General features: G+C 45.5%; 1 protein-coding gene across 6 annotated transcripts in view; it reads right to left on the reverse strand.

Moving 5' to 3' along the window:
- Window positions 1–11,413, reverse strand: part of LOC141273269 (F-box/WD repeat-containing protein 9-like) — a 105,317-nt gene extending 93,904 nt beyond the window's left edge. The window contains exons 1-2 of one of the 6 annotated variants that reach the window (XM_073684870.1): window positions 11,299–11,412; window positions 4,050–4,155 (exon numbers count right to left, since the gene is read on the reverse strand). In XM_073684870.1, the coding sequence (XP_073540971.1) occupies window positions 4,050–4,155; window positions 11,299–11,378 (186 nt within the window). In that variant the 5' untranslated portion in view covers window positions 11,379–11,412. The other 5 variants (XM_073684867.1, XM_073684873.1, XM_073684872.1 and 2 more) reach the window with 5 other exon arrangements.
- Between the last annotated feature and the right edge of the window lie 10,645 nt (window positions 11,414–22,058).

The following is a 22,058-nucleotide window of genomic DNA, read 5'->3' on the forward strand; positions in this document are numbered from 1 at the left end:
TGGAGCAGAGTATGGGGCAGAGGATGGGGCAGAGGATGGAGCAGAGGATGGATCAGAGGATGGATCAGAGGATGGAGCAGAGGATGGAGCAGAGGATGGAGCAGAGGATGGGGCAGAGGATGGGGCAGAGGATGGGGCAGAGGATGGAGCAGAGGATGGAGCAGAGGATGGGGCAGAGGATGGGGCAGAGGATGGGGCAGAGGATGGGGCAGAGGATGGAGCAGAGGATGGGGCAGAGGATGGAGCAGAGGATGGAGCAGAGGATGGAGCAGAGGATGGGGCAGAGGATGGAGCAGAGGATGGGACAGAAGATGGGGGAGAGGATGGGGAAGAGGATAGGGGAGAGGATGGAGCAGAGGATGGGGGGAGAGGATGGGGAAGAGGATGGGGGAGAGGATGGAGCAGAGGATGGAGCAGAGGATGGGGCAGAGGATGGGGCAGAGGATGGAGCAGAGGATGGAGCAGAAGATGGAGCAGAGGATGGAGCAGAGGATGCAGCAGAGGATGGGGCAGAGGATGGAGCAGATGATGGAGAAGAGGATGGGGCAGAGGATGGGACAGAGGATGGGGCAGAGGATGGGGCAGAGGATGGGGGAGAGGATGGAGCAGAGGATGGGGCAGAGGATGGGGCAGAGGATGGAGCAGAGGATGGAGCAGAGGATGGGGCAGAGGATGGAGCAGAGGATGGGGCAGAGGATGGAGCAGAGGATGGAGCAGAGGATGGAGCAGAGGATGGAGCAGAGGATGGAGAAGAGGATGGAGCAGAGGATGGAGAAGAGGATGGAGCAGAGGATGGAGCAGAGGATGGAGCAGAGAATGGAGCAGAGGATGGGGGAGAGGATGGAGCAGAGGATGGGGCAGAGGATGGAGCAGAGGATGGAGCAGAGGATGGAGCAGAGGATGGGGGAGAGGATGGAGCAGAGGATGGAGCAGAGGATGTGGCAGAGGATGAGGCAGAGGATGGAGCAGAGGATGGGGGAGAGGATGGAGCAGAGGATGGGGCAGAGGATGGAGCAGAGGATGGGGCAGAGGATGGAGCAGAGGATGGAGCAGAGGATGGGACAGAGGATGGGGGAGAGGATGGGGAAGAGGATGGAGCAGAGGATGGGGGGAGAGGATGGGGCAGAGGATGGGACAGAGGATGGGGCAGAGGATGGGGCAGAGGATGGGACAGAGGATGGGGAAGAGAATGGAGCAGAGGATGGGGGGAGAGGATGGGGGGAGAGGATGGGGCAGAGGATGGGGCAGAGGATGGGACAGAGGATGGGGAAGAGGATGGGGCAGAGGATGGGGAAGAGGATGGGGAAGAGGATGGGGGAGAGGATGGGGGAGAGGATGGGGGGAGAGGATGGGGAAGAGGATGGGGCAGAGGATGGGGAAGAGGATGGGGCAGAGGATGGGACAGAGGATGGGGCAGAGGATGGGGAAGAGGATGGAGCAGAGGATGGGGGGAGAGGATGGAGCAGAGGATGGGGGGAGAGGATGGAGCAGAGGATGGGGCAGAGGATGGGGCAGAGGATGGGGGGAGAGGATGGAGCAGAGGATGGGGCAGAGGATGGGACAGAGGATGGGGAAGAGGATGGGGCAGAGGATGGGGCAGAGGATGGGGCAGAGGATGGGACAGAGGATGGAGCAGAGGATGGGGCAGAGGATGGGGCAGAGGATGGGGGAGAGGATGGAGCAGAGGATGGGGCAGAGGATGGAGCAGAGGATGGGGAAGAGGATGGGGGAGAGGATGGGGGAGAGGATGGAGCAGAGGATGGGGGAGAGGATGGAGCAGAGGATGGGGCAGAGGATGGAGCAGAAGATGGAGCAGAGGATGGAGCAGAGGATGGGATAGAGGATGGGGAAGAGGATGGGGAAGAGGATGGGGGAGAGGATGGAGCAGAGGATGGGGGAGAGGATGGACCAGAGGATGGGGCAGAGGATGGGGCAGAGGATGGAGCAGAGGATGGAGCAGAGGATGGGGCAGAGGATGGAGCAGAGGATGGGGCAGAGGATGGAGAAGAGCATGGGGCAGAGGATGGGGCAGAGGATGGGGCAGAGAATGGGGCAGAGGATGGAGCAGAGGATGGAGCAGAGGATGGGGCAGAGGATGGACCCGAGAATGGAGCAGAGGATGGGGCAGAGGATGGGGCAGAGGATGGGGCAGAGGATGGAGCAGAGGATGGAGCAGAGGGTGGGGCAGAGGATGGAGCGGAGGATGGAGCGGAGGATGGGGCAGAGGATGGAGCAGAAGATGGAGCAGAGGATGGGGCAGAGGATGGAGCCGAGGATGGTGCCGAGGATGGAGCAGTGGATGGAGCAGAGGATGGGGCAGAGGATGGAGCAGAGGATGGGGGAGAGTATGGAGCAGAGGATGGGGCAGAGGATGGGGCAGAGGATGGAGAAGAGGATGGAGCAGAGGATGGAGCAGAGGATGGGGCAGAGGATGGGCAGAGGATGGAGCAGAGGATGGGGCAGAGGATGGAGAAGAGGATGGGGCAGAGGATGGGGCAGAGGATGGGGCAGAGGATGGGGCAGAGGATGGGGCAGAGGATGGAGCAGAGGATGGGGCAGAGGATGGGGCAGAGGATGGGGCAGAAGATGGAGCAGAGGATGGGGCAGAGGATGGGGCAGAGGATGGGGCAGAGGATGGGACAGAGGATGGGACAGAGGATGGAGCAGAGGATGGAGCAGAGTATGGGGCAGAGGATGGAGCAGAGCATGGGGCAGAAAATGGGGCAGAGGATGGGGCAGAGGATAGAGAAGAGGATGGAGCAGAGGATGGAGCAGAGGATGGAGCAGAAGATGGGGCAGAGGATGGAGCAGAGGATAGGACAGGGGATGGAGCAGAGGATGGGGAAGAAAATGGGGCAGAGGATGGGGTAGAGGATGGGGCAGAGGATGGGGCAGAGGATGGGGCAGAGGATGGGGCAGAGGATGGGGGAGAGGATGGGGCAGAGGATGGGGCAGAGGATGGGGCAGAGGATGGGGCAGAGGATGGAGCAGAGGATGGGACAGAGGATGGGGAGAGGATGGGGGAGAGGATGGGGGAGAGGATGGGGGAGAGGATGGGGGAGAGGATGGGGGAGAGGATGGGGGAGAGGATGGAGCAGAGGATGGGGAGAGGATGGGGGAGAGGATGGGGGAGAGGATGGGGGAGAGGATGGAGCAGAGGATGGGACAGAGGATGGGGAAGAGGATGGGGAAGAGGATGGGGAAGAGGATGGGGAAGAGGATGGGGAAGAGGATGGGGGAGAGGATGGAGCAGAGGATGGAGCAGAGGATGGGACAGAGGATGGGGAAGAGGATGGAGCAGAGGATGGGGGAGAGGATGGAGCAGAGGATGGAGCAGAGGATGGGACAGAGGATGGGACAGAGGATGGAGAAGAGGATGGAGCAGAGGATGGAGCAGAGGATGGGGAAGAGGATGGGGGAGAGGATGGAGCAGAGGATGGGGGACAGGATGGAGCAGAGGATGGGACAGAGGATGGAGCAGAGGATGGGACAGAGGATGGGGGAGAGGATAGGGGAGAGGATGGAGCACAGGATGGGGGAGAGGATGGAGCAGAGGATGGGGCAGAGGATGGGGTAGAGGATGGAGCAGAGGATGGGGGAGAGGATGGAGCAGAGGATGGGGGAGAGAATGGAGCAGAGGATGGGGCAGAGGATGGGGCAGAGGATGGAGCAGAGGATGGGGGAGAGGATGGAGCAGAGGATGGGGGAGAGAATGGAGCAGAGGATGGGGCAGAGGATGGAGCAGAGGATGGAGCAGAGGATGGGGCAGAGGATGGAGCAGAGGATGGAGCAGAGGATGAGGCAGAGGATGAGGCAGAGGATGAGGCAGAGGATGGGGCAGAGGATGGGGAAGAGGATGGGGAAGAGGATGGGGAAGAGGATGGGGAAGAGGATGGGGAAGAGGATGGGGAAGAGGATGGGGAAGAGGATGGGGCAGAGGATAGGGCAGAGGATGGAGCAGAAATGGAGCAGAGGATGGGGCAGGAGGCTGCAGTAGTAGGGAGAGGTGATGGGCAGATGTAGGACAGGTGAGGACTGCGGTACGTCACCTTTGTGATCTCGCTGGGGGTCAGCTCCCGGGGAAGATGCTCTAAGGTTTCGATCTGTCTAAGCTTCTTACGTACTTTTCGAAGCTCAAGAGCGGCCATCGCGGTCCTAGGAGAACATTGCGAGGAGTTAAGATTCTAGGAGACAATGGAGAATAACTGGGGAGGTGCAGAAATGACAAGAGCAATTATAGAGCTGCACATATGAATGGCTCAGGCTGGAGTTTTGTCCCCTATGCGTTACACTGCAGTGACGCTTTTTTACACCAGTTAATGTGTATGAACATAGGTTGAGCAATAAATCAGTTTATGAGCAAATGGCTGTCCTAAGGCAACATTCACACTGGACAATTCATTGCAGATTTTAAACGCAATTTTTTATGGGTTTTTTTTTTAAACAAATCCTAAAACGGATGCAAAGTATCCCTTAAAGGTTGTTGCCTACTTTTAGTGTTTACGTACCAGTGTCACTATTAAAATAAATCTTTATGTAAATGAGGCTGCAGGTGCACTGGGGGCGGTACAATTCCCGGCAATGGTACAGATTCTCCACATTGTGCTCCTCCTCCATTGACTGAACTGCTGATAACAGCGAGGTAGCAGCACTGATGTCAAACAAGCCATTGGGGAGGAGCCAGCCTAGGGGTGATGGCAGATCATCCCGCCCTCGGGGAACTTGCAGCCTCATTTACATAAAGAGTCAGAGTTGATTTTCTCAGTGATGGAAAATCCATTTATGACCAAGAAGGTTTGGGTGGACTCATCTCTTACTACCGGCAATAAGAGGAGGTTGGTGACGGTGAGGATCCCGACGGGATGAAGTTCTGAGCACACCGATGTTATGCGATTTGCATACGAAGTCTTTGAAGGGAATCTGTTCGTAGGATCAACCCTCCTCAGCCGTCTATATGGGCATGTAGGTCATAGGAAACGGAATAAAATGATACCTTGATATCTGCGATCCGATTTCTTATTCCAGAGAAATCCACATCTTTCTTAATATGTAAATGAGCTGTTAAGATCTATGGGCCGGACATAGATCTAATTGAGACTCCGCCTCCAAAGCTAAAGCGGGTGTTACTAGTGTGAGACATGTAATGGCTGACAGTCTGCTCTCCTGATCTACATGTCTCGCACTAGTAACGACCCCTGTCATTTATAATAATCTCTGGAGGCAGATTCTTGGTAAGATCTATGTCCAGCCCATAGATCTTAACAGCTCATTTACATATTAAAAAAACATAGATTTCTCTGGAATAAGACATCGGATCGCAGATATCAAGGTATCGTTTTATTCAGCTTCCTATGACCTACATGCCCATATAGACGGCTTAGGAGGGTTGATCTTGCCGACAGATTCCCTTTAAGATGCTGTTGCAGCTGCTCAGATATCCCAGGTGACGCCGCTTCAGGAACACGCCAGCAGTCGCTCCCTGAGACAGCTTTGCTGCTGTTCTTTCGGCGGCTCCATCGCTGGTGTCTTTTACTCTATATTGTGAATTATAGAGAGCGGACGGCTTCATAGCAGGAGCCGCCCAGAGAAGGAGCAGGTCACTTATTAATGCTTTCCAAACCTTGAAGAGGTTAAAAGAAGTAACATAAGACGGAGCATGGACACAGTAATGTCCCTGTTACACTGCTGGGCGCTATGGTCATTTATGAGACTGAGGTTTTATAGGCGGAATCTGCCTGAAAAATACACAGTGTGAACACAGCCTAAGGGATTATGGGGTAGAGTCACAACATGTCCCAGAAACCGTGGTGACACAAATAGATGGATAGAGAAGATAGATATATATGTGACAGATAATAGATAGATAATAGATAGATGACAGATAATAGATAAATAGATAGATTATAGATAATAGATAGAGGATAATACATAGATTATAGATAGATGATAGATAATAGATAGATGATAGATAGATAGATAATATAGATGATAGATAATAGATAGATAATAGATAGATGATAATAGATAGATGATAGATAATAGATAGATAGATAATAGATAGATAATAGATAGATGATAATAGATAGATGATAGATAATAGATAGATAATAGATAGATAGATAATAGATAGATGATAGATAATAGATAGATGATAATAGATAGATGATAGATAATAGATAGATAGATAATAGATAGATGATAGATAATAGATAGATGATAGATAGATAATAGATAGATGATAAATAATAGATAGATAATAGATAGATAGATAATAGATAGATAATAGATAATACTTAGATTATAGATAGATGATAGATAATATATCGATAATAGATATATAATAGATGATAGATAAATGATATAGATAAAAGAGAGATGATAATAGATAGATGATAGATATAGATAGAATATGGGATAAATCCTCAGATATTAGACGTCTCCATCTTCTGTATATATATATATATCAGTGTGAGGTGGACCCTATAGACATTTACTATCTGTCTCCCTCTTCGCTGTACATGTGTCAGACACAGCCGTCTCCATACACAGAGCAGACAAATCCTGTCGGCAGTGACCGCACAGCTGTGGTGCTGCTGCTCTGGCCGCTGTTCACACTGTGAGTCCGGGATCAGAGAGCACATCTCACAAACTGCCACATAGTTACCTCTCCCCGCGCCCCGGAAGGTAAATATCCACGTGACCCGGAAGTGCAGGCGGCTGCTGCTATGCGACTGACTGGCCACCGGAAGTGTGTGGCCGCTGTGTTGGGGGGCGCTGTTGCTAGGTGGCGCTGTTGCTAGGTGTCACTGCTGCTAGGTGTCACTGTTGCTAGGTGTCACTGTTGCTAGGTGTCACTGCTGCTAGGTGTCGCTGCTGCTAGGTGTCGCTGCTGCTAGGTGTCGCTGTTGCTAGGTGTCACTGCTGCTAGGTGTCACTGTTGCTAGGTGTCACTGCTGCTAGGTGTCACTGCTGCTAGGTGTCGCTGTTGCTAGGTGTCACTGCTGCTAGGTGTCGCTGTTGCTAGGTGTCACTGCTGCTAGGTGTCACTGTTGCTAGGTGTCACTGCTGCTAGGTGTCACTGCTGCATGTCCCCCAGCACAGCGCTCTGCCTCACCAGCACACATAATAAAGCTGTGATAACACTCGTGTCCTCTGCAGCACTGTGCGCAGTCACCACATACACTATGGAGGCGCTGGGCCTTCCCCAGCAGGGTCTGCACCCCCAGGAGACCTCTCACCCTCCAGGCTCCTTGTTATCCACTATTTCTGTTTTTACAATTTAATTATTTCATTTAATTTTTCTAGGAGCCGAAACTCTTCTTCTGGCCCCCAAGCTGTACAGGGGCCTATTTTTTAATGGCGTGTAGTTGTGAAGGACACCACTCATTTTCCTATATAATCTGCTGGAAAACTGGAAAAATTCCAAGATGGATGACACTGAAACAAAACAAAATTCTGCCATTTTTTTCTACAGGGGTCAAAGTGACTGCAGACTTACCGATTAGGACCGGACAACCCCTTTAATGAGTTTCACAGTAGTGCACAACCCCTTTAATGCTTAAAGGGTTATTTTCATGTTCATAGCTGAGTATTATTGGATAGAGCTTGTAAATACAAGCAATTTTGCAATTTACTGCATGTTAAAATTTTCAGCTGTTATTGAGATATTAACATTTGTTTACAGCTTGTTGCCTTGGAGACCGACCAACACTACTAGACATGTGCAGCGCTTACATGCTCTTTTCTACTGTTTAGAAGCTGCCGGGATCACTGAAGCCCGCTGTTATCTCCTAATCCCAGCCAGCTTCAGCGCAGCGCTTACAAGCTAGACAGCAGTGGTGGTCGGTCTCCTAGGTAACCAGCTCTAAACTAAAAGAAAACTGTTCATATCTCAAGAATGGCTTTAATAAGATGTAGATTGCAAAAGTGCTTGTTTTTCTATGAACTACCGTAGTTGATAATATCCATCTATAAAGATAGGAATAACCCCTTTAAGCCAGATGTTAAATGGAAACCAAACGAAGTGATGAGAACCAGTCCTAAAATGTTATGATGAAACAATAAAAATAAAGAATTGTGCAAAAATAGTGCAGGGATCCCTGTATGTGCCACAGGTATAAGATAGATGTAACACATGCAGCCGCGGCGTCACTTTCATTGATGCCGAGCACGCCGCAAATACTCGGCGAGCACCCGAGCGTGCTCGCCGAAGGGGTTAACAGTTCATACTCGCTGAACACTAGTTACAACCATTTATATGTAACATAAAAAATCGCAAGTTTGCAGAAATTTCTACATTAACGTGCAACATTTGACATATTAGTCTCACCTTCTTAATAATAATAGATTATTTTATTTCTATTTCACCAACGAGGAAAAGTTAGGAAGGGAGAGGAGGGAATGGTTATAATAGTGAGGTGATAGATTCCAGTCTAAAGAAATGTTTCGTGGGTGAGAGTGATAAGTTTATATTGTACTCTGTAGCAGATGGGCCACCAGTGCAATGGCTGGCACAAGGTGGAGGTATCTGTGAAGCGGCTGGACAGGAATATGATACTGGCTGCTGTATTCAGGGTGAATTGGAGAGGAGAAAGTTTGGTTAGTGAGAGACCGGTTAGTAGAAAGTTGCAGCAGTCCAGACAAGAATGAAAGAGCAACAATAACAGTATGTGATGTCAGAAGAAGAGGTGTATACTTGGGTGTCATCAGCATAGAGATGATACTGGAAACCAAATCTGCTGATGGTTTGTCCAATAAGGTCAGTGTATAGAAAGAAGAGGAGGGGACATAGGACTGAACCCTGAGGAATCCCGACAGTAAAGGGCCGAGGAGAGGAAGAGGAGCTGGCAAACGAGACGGAAGGAGCGGTCAGAGACGTAGGAGGTGAACCAGGAGAGAGCAGTATATTTGAGGCTGATAGAGCGGAGCAAAGTGAGGAGGAGCTGGTGATCCACGGTGTCGAATGCTGCAAAGATCCAGGAGAATCAGCAGGGACCATTAGAATTAGCTCTCTTCTAACAGTGGGAAGTGTATCACTTAATATGTAAAAAAAAAAATCACAATTTGTGCAAAAACCCTCCAGAAACTAAATTTGCATTAATTTGCGACATTTGACACACTGCTTTCTGTTACTTATCTAACATTAGGAAGTGTAATCCGTGTTTAAGAAATTTTCGCTGGTAAAATGAGAGACAAATTTATCTTTAATGTGCCACATTTGATAACTATGGAGTGGCATAGTTGAAGTCAGTTTGCTAAAGATTTGGAGTAAATAACGCAACTTTTGATAAATGCGGGCCGATGTGTCTAAAGGTGTCCATCGCTCGTTCACGGTTGTTCTGTCCAATATCACAATTTACAAAAGGGCACATGGGGGTTTTACAAGAAAAAACATAATTCACCCATTGCACCTCTGAAGTTCCTCCTCTGCAGTCCTGGCCGTGTCCCTCACCGGTCTCTTCGCTTCCTCTTCTGGCAGAGGACATCACATCACCACTGATTGTCTGCAGCCTTCATGTTCTATCATCCAGCTAACATGGAACATCAAGGCTGAAGGCAGTTAGCGGTGTTGTGATGTCCTCTGCCAGAAGAGGAAGCGAAGAGACCGGTGGGGAACAAGGCCAGTATAGCAGAGGAGTGGCTAGGGGCTGGTAGGTATTTTTTTATTCTTTTAAGACCATGGGCCCTTTGGTCAAGTTCATTCTTGTACCCACAGCCATTAGCGGATTCCCTGTTCCCATAAGTCCTCTGCTTTCCTACGTGAGATTAAAGTTTGTGTCATACCAGAAGGCAAAAATGCAGCTTTATCATCTGCCCAGACACCATTTTTGCTTAGCCATGGAAGAAGGAAATTTGCTGACAATTGTGCCCTTCCTCCCAATAGTACCATGGACAGCGACCTGCACCTTTTCTCGCCTCTGCTTGTTGCTCTAGATAAGAAAATGTCCAACACTGACTTGTCCAAATCTCAAATAATGGAGCCTAGAAAAGGTGGAAACCATAGTTTTCACCTTTCCTAGGCTTTATTTTACAAAAGGGCACACCCCAAGGGTTTCTACCCATAGCCCCTTAATGACCGTCAGGGAATATGCAACTGGACCCTGAGTTACAAAAAAAAATTCTAGAAACTACAGCATTGCACATAACCATTGCCAACAATTCCTCTCTTTTTTTCCCGGATCCCCCTAGAAGTTCTAGGAGAGGTGACATGAATTAAAGGGGTATTCCAATAATTAAGAGTTATCTCCTATCCAAAGGACAGGTGATGACTTGCAGATCAGATGACTGCCCTTCTACTCTACCATATGTACCATCGACATCTCGATTGCTAAAAAAAGTTACTTTAAAGCCCTCACTCACAGCTGGATGGGACATCCCACTTCTGGGTGTTATTTATGTGAATCCCACCATGTTTTGGATTGGGCCATGCTTAAAAGGGTTTCCCCGGTTTTGGTTCCCAGCTGAAACTTGTTTAAAAAACAAACTGCACCTTTTTCACCCTCCCCGGGTGCAGCGCTGAGTGTCTGCCGCTGCTCCTATTTTCTGTAATACTGATGTCACATCAACAGCGCAGCAGCCAGGGGCGTGCATAGAAATCATGGGGCCACATAGCCGAAGTCCCAATTGCCCTCTCACCTCTCATCACAATAAAAAAGATTAATATTTGGCGGGGTCATAGAAGAGCATATCTCACAACTTTGCAGCCCTTACAAAGTAAGTTTTCTCCAATTAAAGCCCCTTAGTGTTTCCATGCATTTAGATATCCCTTTTATGGCCCCCATTAGTATGATGTCAAAAAAAGTGCCCCCCAATGATACACCCAGAGTGAATTCCTACAGAGCACTCTCCAGACGCATAGTTTGATGACCCTACATTACCCCCCACCCTGCAAAGTATGATATCCCCACAGTGACCCCAACAAAGTATGATGGCCCCAACCCACCTCTCCATACAGTATAACTGCCTTCCATACTGTATAATGTCCCAGACACAGCCCTCCACATTGTAAAATGGCCCCCACACAGTATAATGGACCCCACACAGCCCTCCAAACAATATATTGGCCCACACAAAGCCCTGCAAACTGTATAATGCCCCCCCCCCCCCCATGCAGCGCTGCAAATATTATAATGGGCCCTATAAACTATATAATGGCCCCCATGTAGCCCTGTAAAATGTATAATGACCCCACATTGCCCTGCAAACTTTTTTAGGTCCCACCACACAGCTCTCCAAATAGTATAATGGCCCCCTGTTACGCTGGCCACTCACACGTCTTCTTAGCGCTGCCTTACTCACCGTGTGTTTTGCTCTGCTCCACCCTGTACCTGACCATCGCTCTGAGCTGCCTTGTGCTTCTCATAGTTACAGCGGGGCATGGCTGAACTCTGCAGGAACTTGTATCCATTCTGTCCAGCAGAGATCTGCTTCCCTGGCCTATCACCTGCTGGCAGGTGATATATCAGGCGACTCCACCCTCCACTCCTAGCCAACCTTAGGTTCTAGTTGCTCAGTCTCTAGTTCCTGTATTGGCGTATTCCTGTTTTGTCTCACCTGTTATCGACCCGGCTAGCCTTCTCGTTTATCCTGATCTCTCCGCTCCTGACCTCGGCTACAAATTCTGAACCTGTGCTGCCTGCCTCAACCTTGGACTGTCTTACTACATTTTTGTCTCCCCCACCTGTACCCTATACCTGAGTCTCTGACCCTCTGGTCAGTGGCTGCAGTCCCCGGGACGACCCTGGGGTGGTACCTGGTGTCTACCAGTGGCCCAGCCTATCCTCACTATCAGAGGCTCTAGTGACTAACCGGTGGACACTTAGTCACGGCCTCCACGGTAAGCCCGGCCCGTGGAGCAGTGGGTCCACACCCACCAGCATTACAATAAGTTCAGGTTTTGGGCTTGCTGACAAATTGGGAACCAGAGACCCCAATCGAACATACAAGTGCTGTACGAGGAGGTCCGATTTAAATAAGAGTGTCAAGGCCACCTGATGCAGGCTATCAATGTGGTGACAACTCAGTTGCAGGATCTGACCACCGCAATGTCCTCCCTGTTCCCCCGCCTCTACCATGTCTGACCATTTTTCTACGGGACAGCCTGCCTCTTCGAGGGAATCGCCAATGAGTCCAGTTTCTGGCGGAATCTATAAGCTACAGCTTCCGCTCCCATCCCACTATGATGGAGATCGCAAGGAGAGCCGCGGCTTCATTAACCAGTGCCAGATACACTTCTCTCTCCACTCCCACCTGTTTCCAGCAGACCAAAATAAGATAGCGTTTATGGTCTCTCCGCTGTCTGGACAAGCCCTGGGTTGAGCAAATCCCATTTGGGAGCGTACAGGTCCAGAGACCATGACTTAAGGAGGTTCCTGGAGCACTTCTAAGCGGTGTTCGAGGTACCAGACCACACCTCCTCAGCCACTTCATCCCTGTTGAATCTGAGACAAGGCGCGGACGACGTGACACAGTATGCTCTATGCTTTCGTACCCTGGTTGTGGAGCTAGCCTGGAAAGAAGAAGCCCTGTTATCAAGCTTCTTGCAGGGCCTATCTGGCTGAATTATGGATGAGTTGGTAGACTATCTTCCCTGGATGCTCTTATACATCTGGCTTCTAGGATTGATCTCCGCTTTCACTAGCATGCGCAGGAACAAGCCCAAGTATCACTCTGTGCCAGTGGACCCCCGAGGCTGGTTTCTGCCTTCCAGTATCCCTTGCTGCCGCAAGTCACACTGCTGTTAAGCTGATGCTAGTGGAACAGGCCAGATTTTCTGTACAGGACCATCATCGAAGGTATAATGAGAACAAATGCATGTATTATGGAGCAAAATGCATTATGTTCGCCAGTGCCCAGTGAAGCTGGGAAACTTCTGCACTTAGGGTTGGTCGGAGAGATGACCCTAGGTGAGAAAGATTGCGCTCCGAAACCAATGACTGAAGTCACACTGGTCAGGGTTGAGATGTCTGTCTCTACTGCAGCCCATACTGATTACAGTTCGGCTGCCACCTTCATCCGTCAGGACCTGGCTCTTGGACTTCAACTTCCAACATAACGACTTGATCAACGCCTGGCTATTGCTTCCATAGATAGACAACTCCTAGCTGAGCCTATCCTAGCCAATCTGATTCATCATGTGGCTTGTCACGTTGCAGATTGGAGCCCTGCATTTCGAAAGGATTTCGTTATATGTGCTGTCAAAATCTGTGAACTCTGCCCTGCTGGGTCTGCCTTGGTTGCATTCACGTGCTCTGGTTGTCGATTGGTCCTCCAATCAAGTGTTACAGTGGGGACCATCATACACTATCACGTGTTGCCAAGGTCTTGCCCAAGGTCTTGCCCAATTCTCCACCTTCTGTGCCTATGAACTGTTCCCCTCTGACCACCTATTGTCAAGCCTTTGCAGACGTCTTTTGTGAGAAGGCAGAGGTCTTGCCACCTCATAGACCTTACGAGTGCCCCATCCACCTTCAGCCAGACACCTCTTCTGTCCGAGGCTGTGTATGCCCTCTATCCGTGCCAGAGACTCGGACCATGTCGGAATAGATCCAAGAGAACTTTGCCAAGGGATTCATTCGTAAATCCTATTCTCCTGCTGCTGCCGGCTTCTTCTTCGTGACAAAGAAGGATGGTTTCCTATGTTAACAAAATCACCATCACAAACAATTTCAGAAATTTTTGACAGAATCTGTGAGGCTAAGATTTTTACCAAATTGGATCTAAGAGTGTTACGATACTGGCGTAGTACTGCTGGAAACCAGTGGCCGAAGGAGCACAAGCAGGAACAGCAAGCGGTAGTAGAAGTTCTAAGAGTTAGCAAGGATTTGTAGGAAACAATCCGTAGATGAATGAGAACAGTCTGAGTAAGAATGTCCAGGAGTTGGAAACTGGAACTAGGCTACAGCTAGACACAATACTCAAGCTATGAGTGAGAGGTCCATGTGGCTTTAAGTAGGCCCAAACAGGAAACAAGATGGATTCCATGGATTAAGAATCCGCCATCTTAGTAAAGGGCAATAGCAGAACACAACAGCAGCATCCAGTGGTATGGAGTTAAACTGCAGCACAATTATTAAAGTGAACAATAGTGGCAAATAAAAGCCTAACTAAAAGTCTAATAGGTATTACAAAGGTGATTATGTCAGTGATGACTATATAAGGAATACCTCAGACACATCGGAGATATGAGAAATATACCATAATTTTATTAGATACAAATATTTTTATATATAAAAAACATCACATAATGAGTGTTGGGAGAAGGACAGCTGAAACAGTAGGGGGATACAGGGTTCAGAATCCCAGTAAGTGACAGAAAGCCCTGCACTGACAGTCCCAGGTCACTGCAAACACTCTATAGGCATATCAATTACAGCTGATACCTGAAAGACCAGCAAGTTCAAATATAATTCAATGCATGTCAATGCATAAATATCGCGTAACAGCTACAGATATAAGGGATGAACAAATGTCACATGATAATTCAGCTCAATCCATCATATATAAGCTGAATTCAAAAGGATATTTGAGCTGTTTAATAATAAAAGGTGGGTCCCATTTATATGGGTCGGGTGTATAGGTCACCAATCGGCGCGCAGTCAGTCGCGATGCCACCCCCCCCCCCTGTGACGCTGCGGCCTGGCACGCAGCCCGCGAGATGAGGAGGAGGAACAACGTCACCCTCCTCATCACCCCGGCTACGACGCACGGACCACGACGCCACCGGGGCGCCGCGGTTCACGAGTGAAAGCGCGTCCCTGTGTAAAAGATGAAAGGCTGTGAGAAGGATTTGCCCCATTTCTTACATGGCATCATTGCGGACGGGGGGTGGCCAGTCCCCCGTCATCAACGAGGACAAGTCAAGATAGAATATTAGGTAAGTAATACATAGTAGAGGAGGACATCCCATATTAATGTTTGATAAAGGTGATGAGAATATATAAATGCTCATTGGGTCTAACATATCCTAATTACCACCCTAAAAGGTATCCCCTCTCCATATGAAGGGTGGGAGGAAAGAGGGGGGGGGGAGGGGGAAGGGAAAAACAGGGGGGAGAAATATAATGCTGTCCAATACAAAACAATTATATTTCATCACCAAGTAATAATCATAAGTACATCGCATTATAAATAATGGGCCATAAAGTGGCAAGGAGGGAGAAGTCATCAGGTATAATATAATGACTACATCAATAACAGCTCCAAACAGGATCACAATGTAATAATTACAATAACATAGAAATAGGTATCTTCATCAGATATAGATCTTGATAGAGGAGATCATGTGGATATTGTTCCCTCAAATAATGTGTGACACAATCTCTAAGACTTGATGAGACGTCAAATCTCCATAAAGAGATGGGGAGCCGTAACAATACGGCAGCAGCCATGATATAACAGGGGGTGTTAGAGATATCAAAAAGCACATCATTAGTGACCACATCATTAGTGACCACATCATTAGTGACCACATCATTAGTGACCACATCATTAGTGACCACATCATTACTGACCACATCATTACTGACCACATCATTAGTGACCACATCATTAGTGACCATATCATTAGTGACCACATCATTACTGACCACATCATTAGTGACCATATCATTAGTGACCACATCATTACTGACCACATCATTAGTGACCACATCATTACTGACCATATCATTAGTGACCATATCATTAGTGACCATATCATTAGTGACCACATCATTAGTGACTATATCATTAGTGACCACATCATTAGTGACCATATCATTAGTGACCATATCATTAGTGACCACATCATTAGTGACCATATCATTAGTGACCACATCATTACTGACCACATCATTAGTGACCACATCATTACTGACCACATCATTAGTGACCACATCATTAGTGACCACATCATTAGTGACCATATCATTAGTGACCACATCATTACTGACCACATCATTAGTGACCACATCATTAGTGACCATATCATTAGTGACCACATCATTACTGACCACATCATTAGTGACCATATCATTAGTGACCACATCATTAGTGACCATATCATTAGTGACCACATCATTACTGACCACATCATTAGTGACCACATCATTAGTGACCATATCATTAGTGACCACATCATTACTGACCACATCATTAGTGACCATATCATTAGTGACCACATCATTAGTGACCATATCATTAGTGACCATATCATTAGTGACCACATCATTACTGACCACATCATTAGTGACCATATCATTAGTGACCACATCATTAGTGACCATATCATTAGTGACCACATCATTAGTGACCACATCATTACTGACCACATCATTAGTGACCATATCATTAGTGACCACATCATTAGTGACCACATCATTAGTGACCATATCATTAGTGACCACATCATTAGTGACCATATCATTAGTGACCACATCATTAGTGACCATATCATTAGTGACCACATCATTAGTGACCATATCATTAGTGACCACATCATTAGTGACCACATCATTAGTGACCATATCATTAGTGACCACATCATTAGTGACCATATCATTAGTGACCACATCATTAGTGACCATATCATTAGTGACCATATCATTAGTGACCACATCATTAGTGACCATATCATTAGTGACCATATCATTAGTGACCATATCATTAGTGACCACATCATTAGTGACCATATCATTAGTGACCACATCATTAGTGACCACATCATTAGTGACCATATCATTAGTGACCATATCATTAGTGACCACATCATTAGTGACCATATCATTAGTGACCATATCATTAGTGACCATATCATTACTGACCACATCATTAGTGACCATATCATTAGTGACCATATCATTAGTGACCACATCATTAGTGACTACATCATTAGTGACCATATCATTAGTGACCATATCATTAGTGACCACATCATTAGTGACCATATCATTAGTGACCATATCATTAGTGACCATATCATTAGTGACCACATCATTAGTGACCATATCATTAGTGACCATATCATTAGTGACCACATCATTAGTGACCACATCATTAGTGACCATATCATTAGTGACCATATCATTAGTGACCACATCATTAGTGACTACATCATTAGTGACCATATCATTAGTGACCATATCATTACTGACCACATCATTAGTGACCATATCATTAGTGACCATATCATTAGTGACCATATCATTACTGACCACATCATTACTGACCACATCATTAGTGACCATATCATTACTGACCATATCATTAGTGACCACATCATTAGTGACCACATCATTAGTGACCATATCATTAGTGACCACATCATTAGTGACCACATCATTAGTGACCATATCATTAGTGACCACATCATTAGTGACCATATCATTACTGACCATATCATTAGTGACCATATCATTAGTGACCATATCATTAGTGACCACATCATTAGTGACCACATCATTAGTGACCATATCATTACTGACCACATCATTAGTGACCACATCATTAGTGACCATATCATTAGTGACCATATCATTAGTGACCACATCATTAGTGACCATATCATTACTGACCACATCATTACTGACCACATCATTACTGACCATATCATTAGTGACCACATCATTAGTGACCACATCATTAGTGACCATATCATTAGTGACCACATCATTAGTGACCACATCATTAGTGACCATATCATTAGTGACCACATCATTAGTGACCATATCATTAGTGACCACATCATTAGTGACCATACCATTACTGACCATATCATTAGTGACCACATCATTACTGACCATATCATTACTGACCATATCATTAGTGACCACATCATTAGTGACCATATCATTAGTGACCATACCATTACTGACCACATCATTACTGACCACATCATTAGTGACCATATCATTAGTGACCACATCATTAGTGACCACATCATTAGTGACCATATCATTAGTGACCACATCATTAGTGACCACATCATTAGTGACCACATCATTAGTGACCATATCATTAGTGACCACATCATTAGTGACCACATCATTACTGACCACATCATTACTGACCACATCATTAGTGACCATATCATTACTGACCACATCATTACTGACCACATCATTAGTGACCATATCATTAGTGACCACATCATTAGTGACCACATCATTAGTGACCATATCATTAGTGACCACATCATTAGTGACCATATCATTAATGACCATATCATTACTGACCATATCATTACTGACCACATCATTAGTGACCACATCATTACTGACCATATCATTACTGACCACATCATTAGTGACCACATCATTAGTGACCACATCATTAGTGACCACATCATTAGTGACCACATCATTAGTGACCATATCATTAGTGACCACATCATTACTGACCATATCATTAGTGACCATATCATTAGTGACCACATCATTAGTGACCACATCATTAGTGAACATATCATTAGTGACCACATCATTACTGACCATATCATTAGTGACCACATCATTAGTGACCACATCATTAGTGACCATATCATTAGTGACCACATCATTAGTGACCACATCATTAGTGACCATATCATTAGTGACCATATCATTAGTGACCACATCATTACTGACCACATCATTAGTGACCACATCATTAGTGACCATATCATTAGTGACCACATCATTAGTGACCACATCATTAGTGACCATATCATTAGTGACCACATCATTAGTGACCACATCATTAGTGACCATATCATTAGTGACCATATCATTACTGACCACATCATTACTGACCACATCATTACTGACCACATCATTAGTGACCACATCATTAGTGACCATATCATTAGTGACCACATCATTAGTGACCACATCATTAGTGACCATATCATTAGTGACCACATCATTAGTGACCACATCATTAGTGACCATATCATTAGTGACCACATCATTAGTGACCACATCATTAGTGACCATATCATTAGTGACCACATCATTAGTGACCACATCATTAGTGACCATATCATTAGTGACCATATCATTAGTGACCACATAATTACTGACCACATCATTAGTGACCACATCATTAGTGACCATATCATTAGTGACCACATCATTAGTGACCACATCATTAGTGACCATATCATTAGTGACCACATCATTAGTGACCACATCATTAGTGACCATATCATTAGTGACCATATCATTACTGACCACATCATTAGTGACCACATCATTAGTGACCACATCATTAGTGACCATATCATTAGTGACCACATCATTAGTGACCACATCATTAGTGAACATATCATTAGTGACCACATCATTAGTGACCACATCATTAGTGACCACATCATTAGTGACCACATCATTAGTGACCACATCATTAGTGACCACATCATTAGTGACCATATCATTAGTGACCACATCATTAGTGACCACATCATTAGTGACCATATCATTAGTGACCACATCATTAGTGACCATATCATTAGTGACCACATCATTAGTGACCATATCATTAGTGACCATATCATTAGTGACCACATCATTAGTGACCATATCATTACTGACCACATCATTAGTGACCATATCATTACTGACCACATCATTACTGACCACATCATTAGTGACCATATCATTAGTGACCACATCATTAGTGACCACATCATTAGTGACCATATCATTAGTGACCATATCATTACTGACCATATCATTAGTGACCACATCATTAGTGACCACATCATTAATGACCATATCATTACTGACCATATCATTACTGACCACATCATTAGTGACCACATCATTAGTGACCATATCATTAGTGACCACATCATTAGTGACCACATCATTAGTGACCACATCATTACTGACCACATCATTAGTGACCACATCATTAGTGACCATATCATTAGTGACCACATCATTACTGACCATATCATTAGTGACCACATCATTAGTGACCACATCATTACTGACCACATCATTAGTGACCATATCATTAGTGACCACATCATTAGTGACCACATCATTAGTGAACATATCATTAGTGACCACATCATTAGTGACCACATCATTAGTGACCATATCATTAGTGACCATATCATTAGTGACCACATCATTAGTGACCACATCATTAGTGACCACATCATTAGTGAACATATTATTAGTGACCATATCATTAGTGACCACATCATTAGTGACCACATCATTAGTGAACATATCATTAGTGACCACATCATTACTGACCACATCATTAGTGACCATATCATTAGTGACCACATCATTAGTGACCACATCATTAGTGAACATATCATTAGTGACCACATCATTAGTGACCACATCATTAGTGACCATATCATTAGTGACCACATCATTAGTGACCATATCATTAGTGACCATATCATTAGTGACCACATCATTACTGACCACATCATTACTGACCATATCATTAGTGACCATATCATTAGTGACCACATCATTACTGACCACATCATTACTGACCATATCATTAGTGACCATATCATTAGTGACCACATCATTACTGACCACATCATTAGTGACCACATCATTAGTGACCACATCATTAGTGACCATATCATTAGTGACCACATCATTAGTGACCATATCATTAGTGACCATATCATTAGTGACCACATCATTACTGACCACATCATTACTGACCATATCATTAGTGACCACATCATTAGTGAACACATCATTAGTGACCACATCATTAGTGACCATATCATTAGTGACCACATCATTAGTGACCACATCATTAGTGACCATATCATTAGTGACCATATCATTAGTGACCACATCATTAGTGACCACATCATTACTGACCACATCATTAGTGACCACATCATTAGTGACCACATCATTAGTGACCATATCATTAGTGACCACATCATTAGTGACCACATCATTAGTGACCATATCATTAGTGACCATATCATTAGTGACCACATCATTACTGACCACATCATTACTGACCATATCATTAGTGACCACATCATTAGTGAACATATCATTAGTGACCACATCATTAGTGACCACATCATTACTGACCACATCATTACTGACCATATCATTAGTGACCATATCATTAGTGACCACATCATTACTGACCACATCATTAGTGACCACATCATTAGTGACCATATCATTAGTGACCACATCATTACTGACCACATCATTACTGACCATATCATTAGTGACCACATCATTAGTGAACACATCATTACTGACCACATCATTAGTGACCACATCATTAGTGACCACATCATTACTGACCACATCATTACTGACCATATCATTAGTGACCATATCATTAGTGACCACATCATTACTGACCACATCATTAGTGACCACATCATTAGTGACCACATCATTAGTGACCATATCATTAGTGACCATATCATTAGTGACCACATCATTACTGACCACATCATTACTGACCATATCATTAGTGACCACATCATTAGTGAACACATCATTAGTGACCACATCATTAGTGACCATATCATTAGTGACCACATCATTAGTGACCACATCATTAGTGACCACATCATTAGTGACCACATCATTAGTGACCACATCATTAGTGACCATATCATTAGTGACCATATCATTAGTGACCATATCATTAGTGACCACATCATTACTGACCACATCATTAGTGACCATATCATTAGTGACCACATCATTAGTGACCACATCATTAGTGACCATATCATTAGTGACCACATCATTAGTGACCACATCATTAGTGACCACATCATTAGTGACCATATCATTAGTGACCATATCATTAGTGACCATATCATTAGTGACCACATCATTAGTGACCACATCATTAGTGACCACATCATTAGTGACCATATCATTAGTGACCATATCATTAGTGACCACATCATTAGTGACCACATCATTAGTGACCACATCATTAGTGACCATATCATTAGTGACCACATCATTAGTGACCATATCATTAGTGACCACATCATTAGTGACCACATCATTAGTGACCACATCATTAGTGACCACATCATTACTGACCATATCATTAGTGACCACATC

This window comes from Phyllobates terribilis, unplaced genomic scaffold, assembly GCF_046119375.1.
Source record: "Phyllobates terribilis strain yellow unplaced genomic scaffold, ASM4611937v1 Scaffold_5__5_contigs__length_657084704, whole genome shotgun sequence".
NCBI classification, from domain to species: Eukaryota; Metazoa; Chordata; class Amphibia; order Anura; family Dendrobatidae; genus Phyllobates; species Phyllobates terribilis.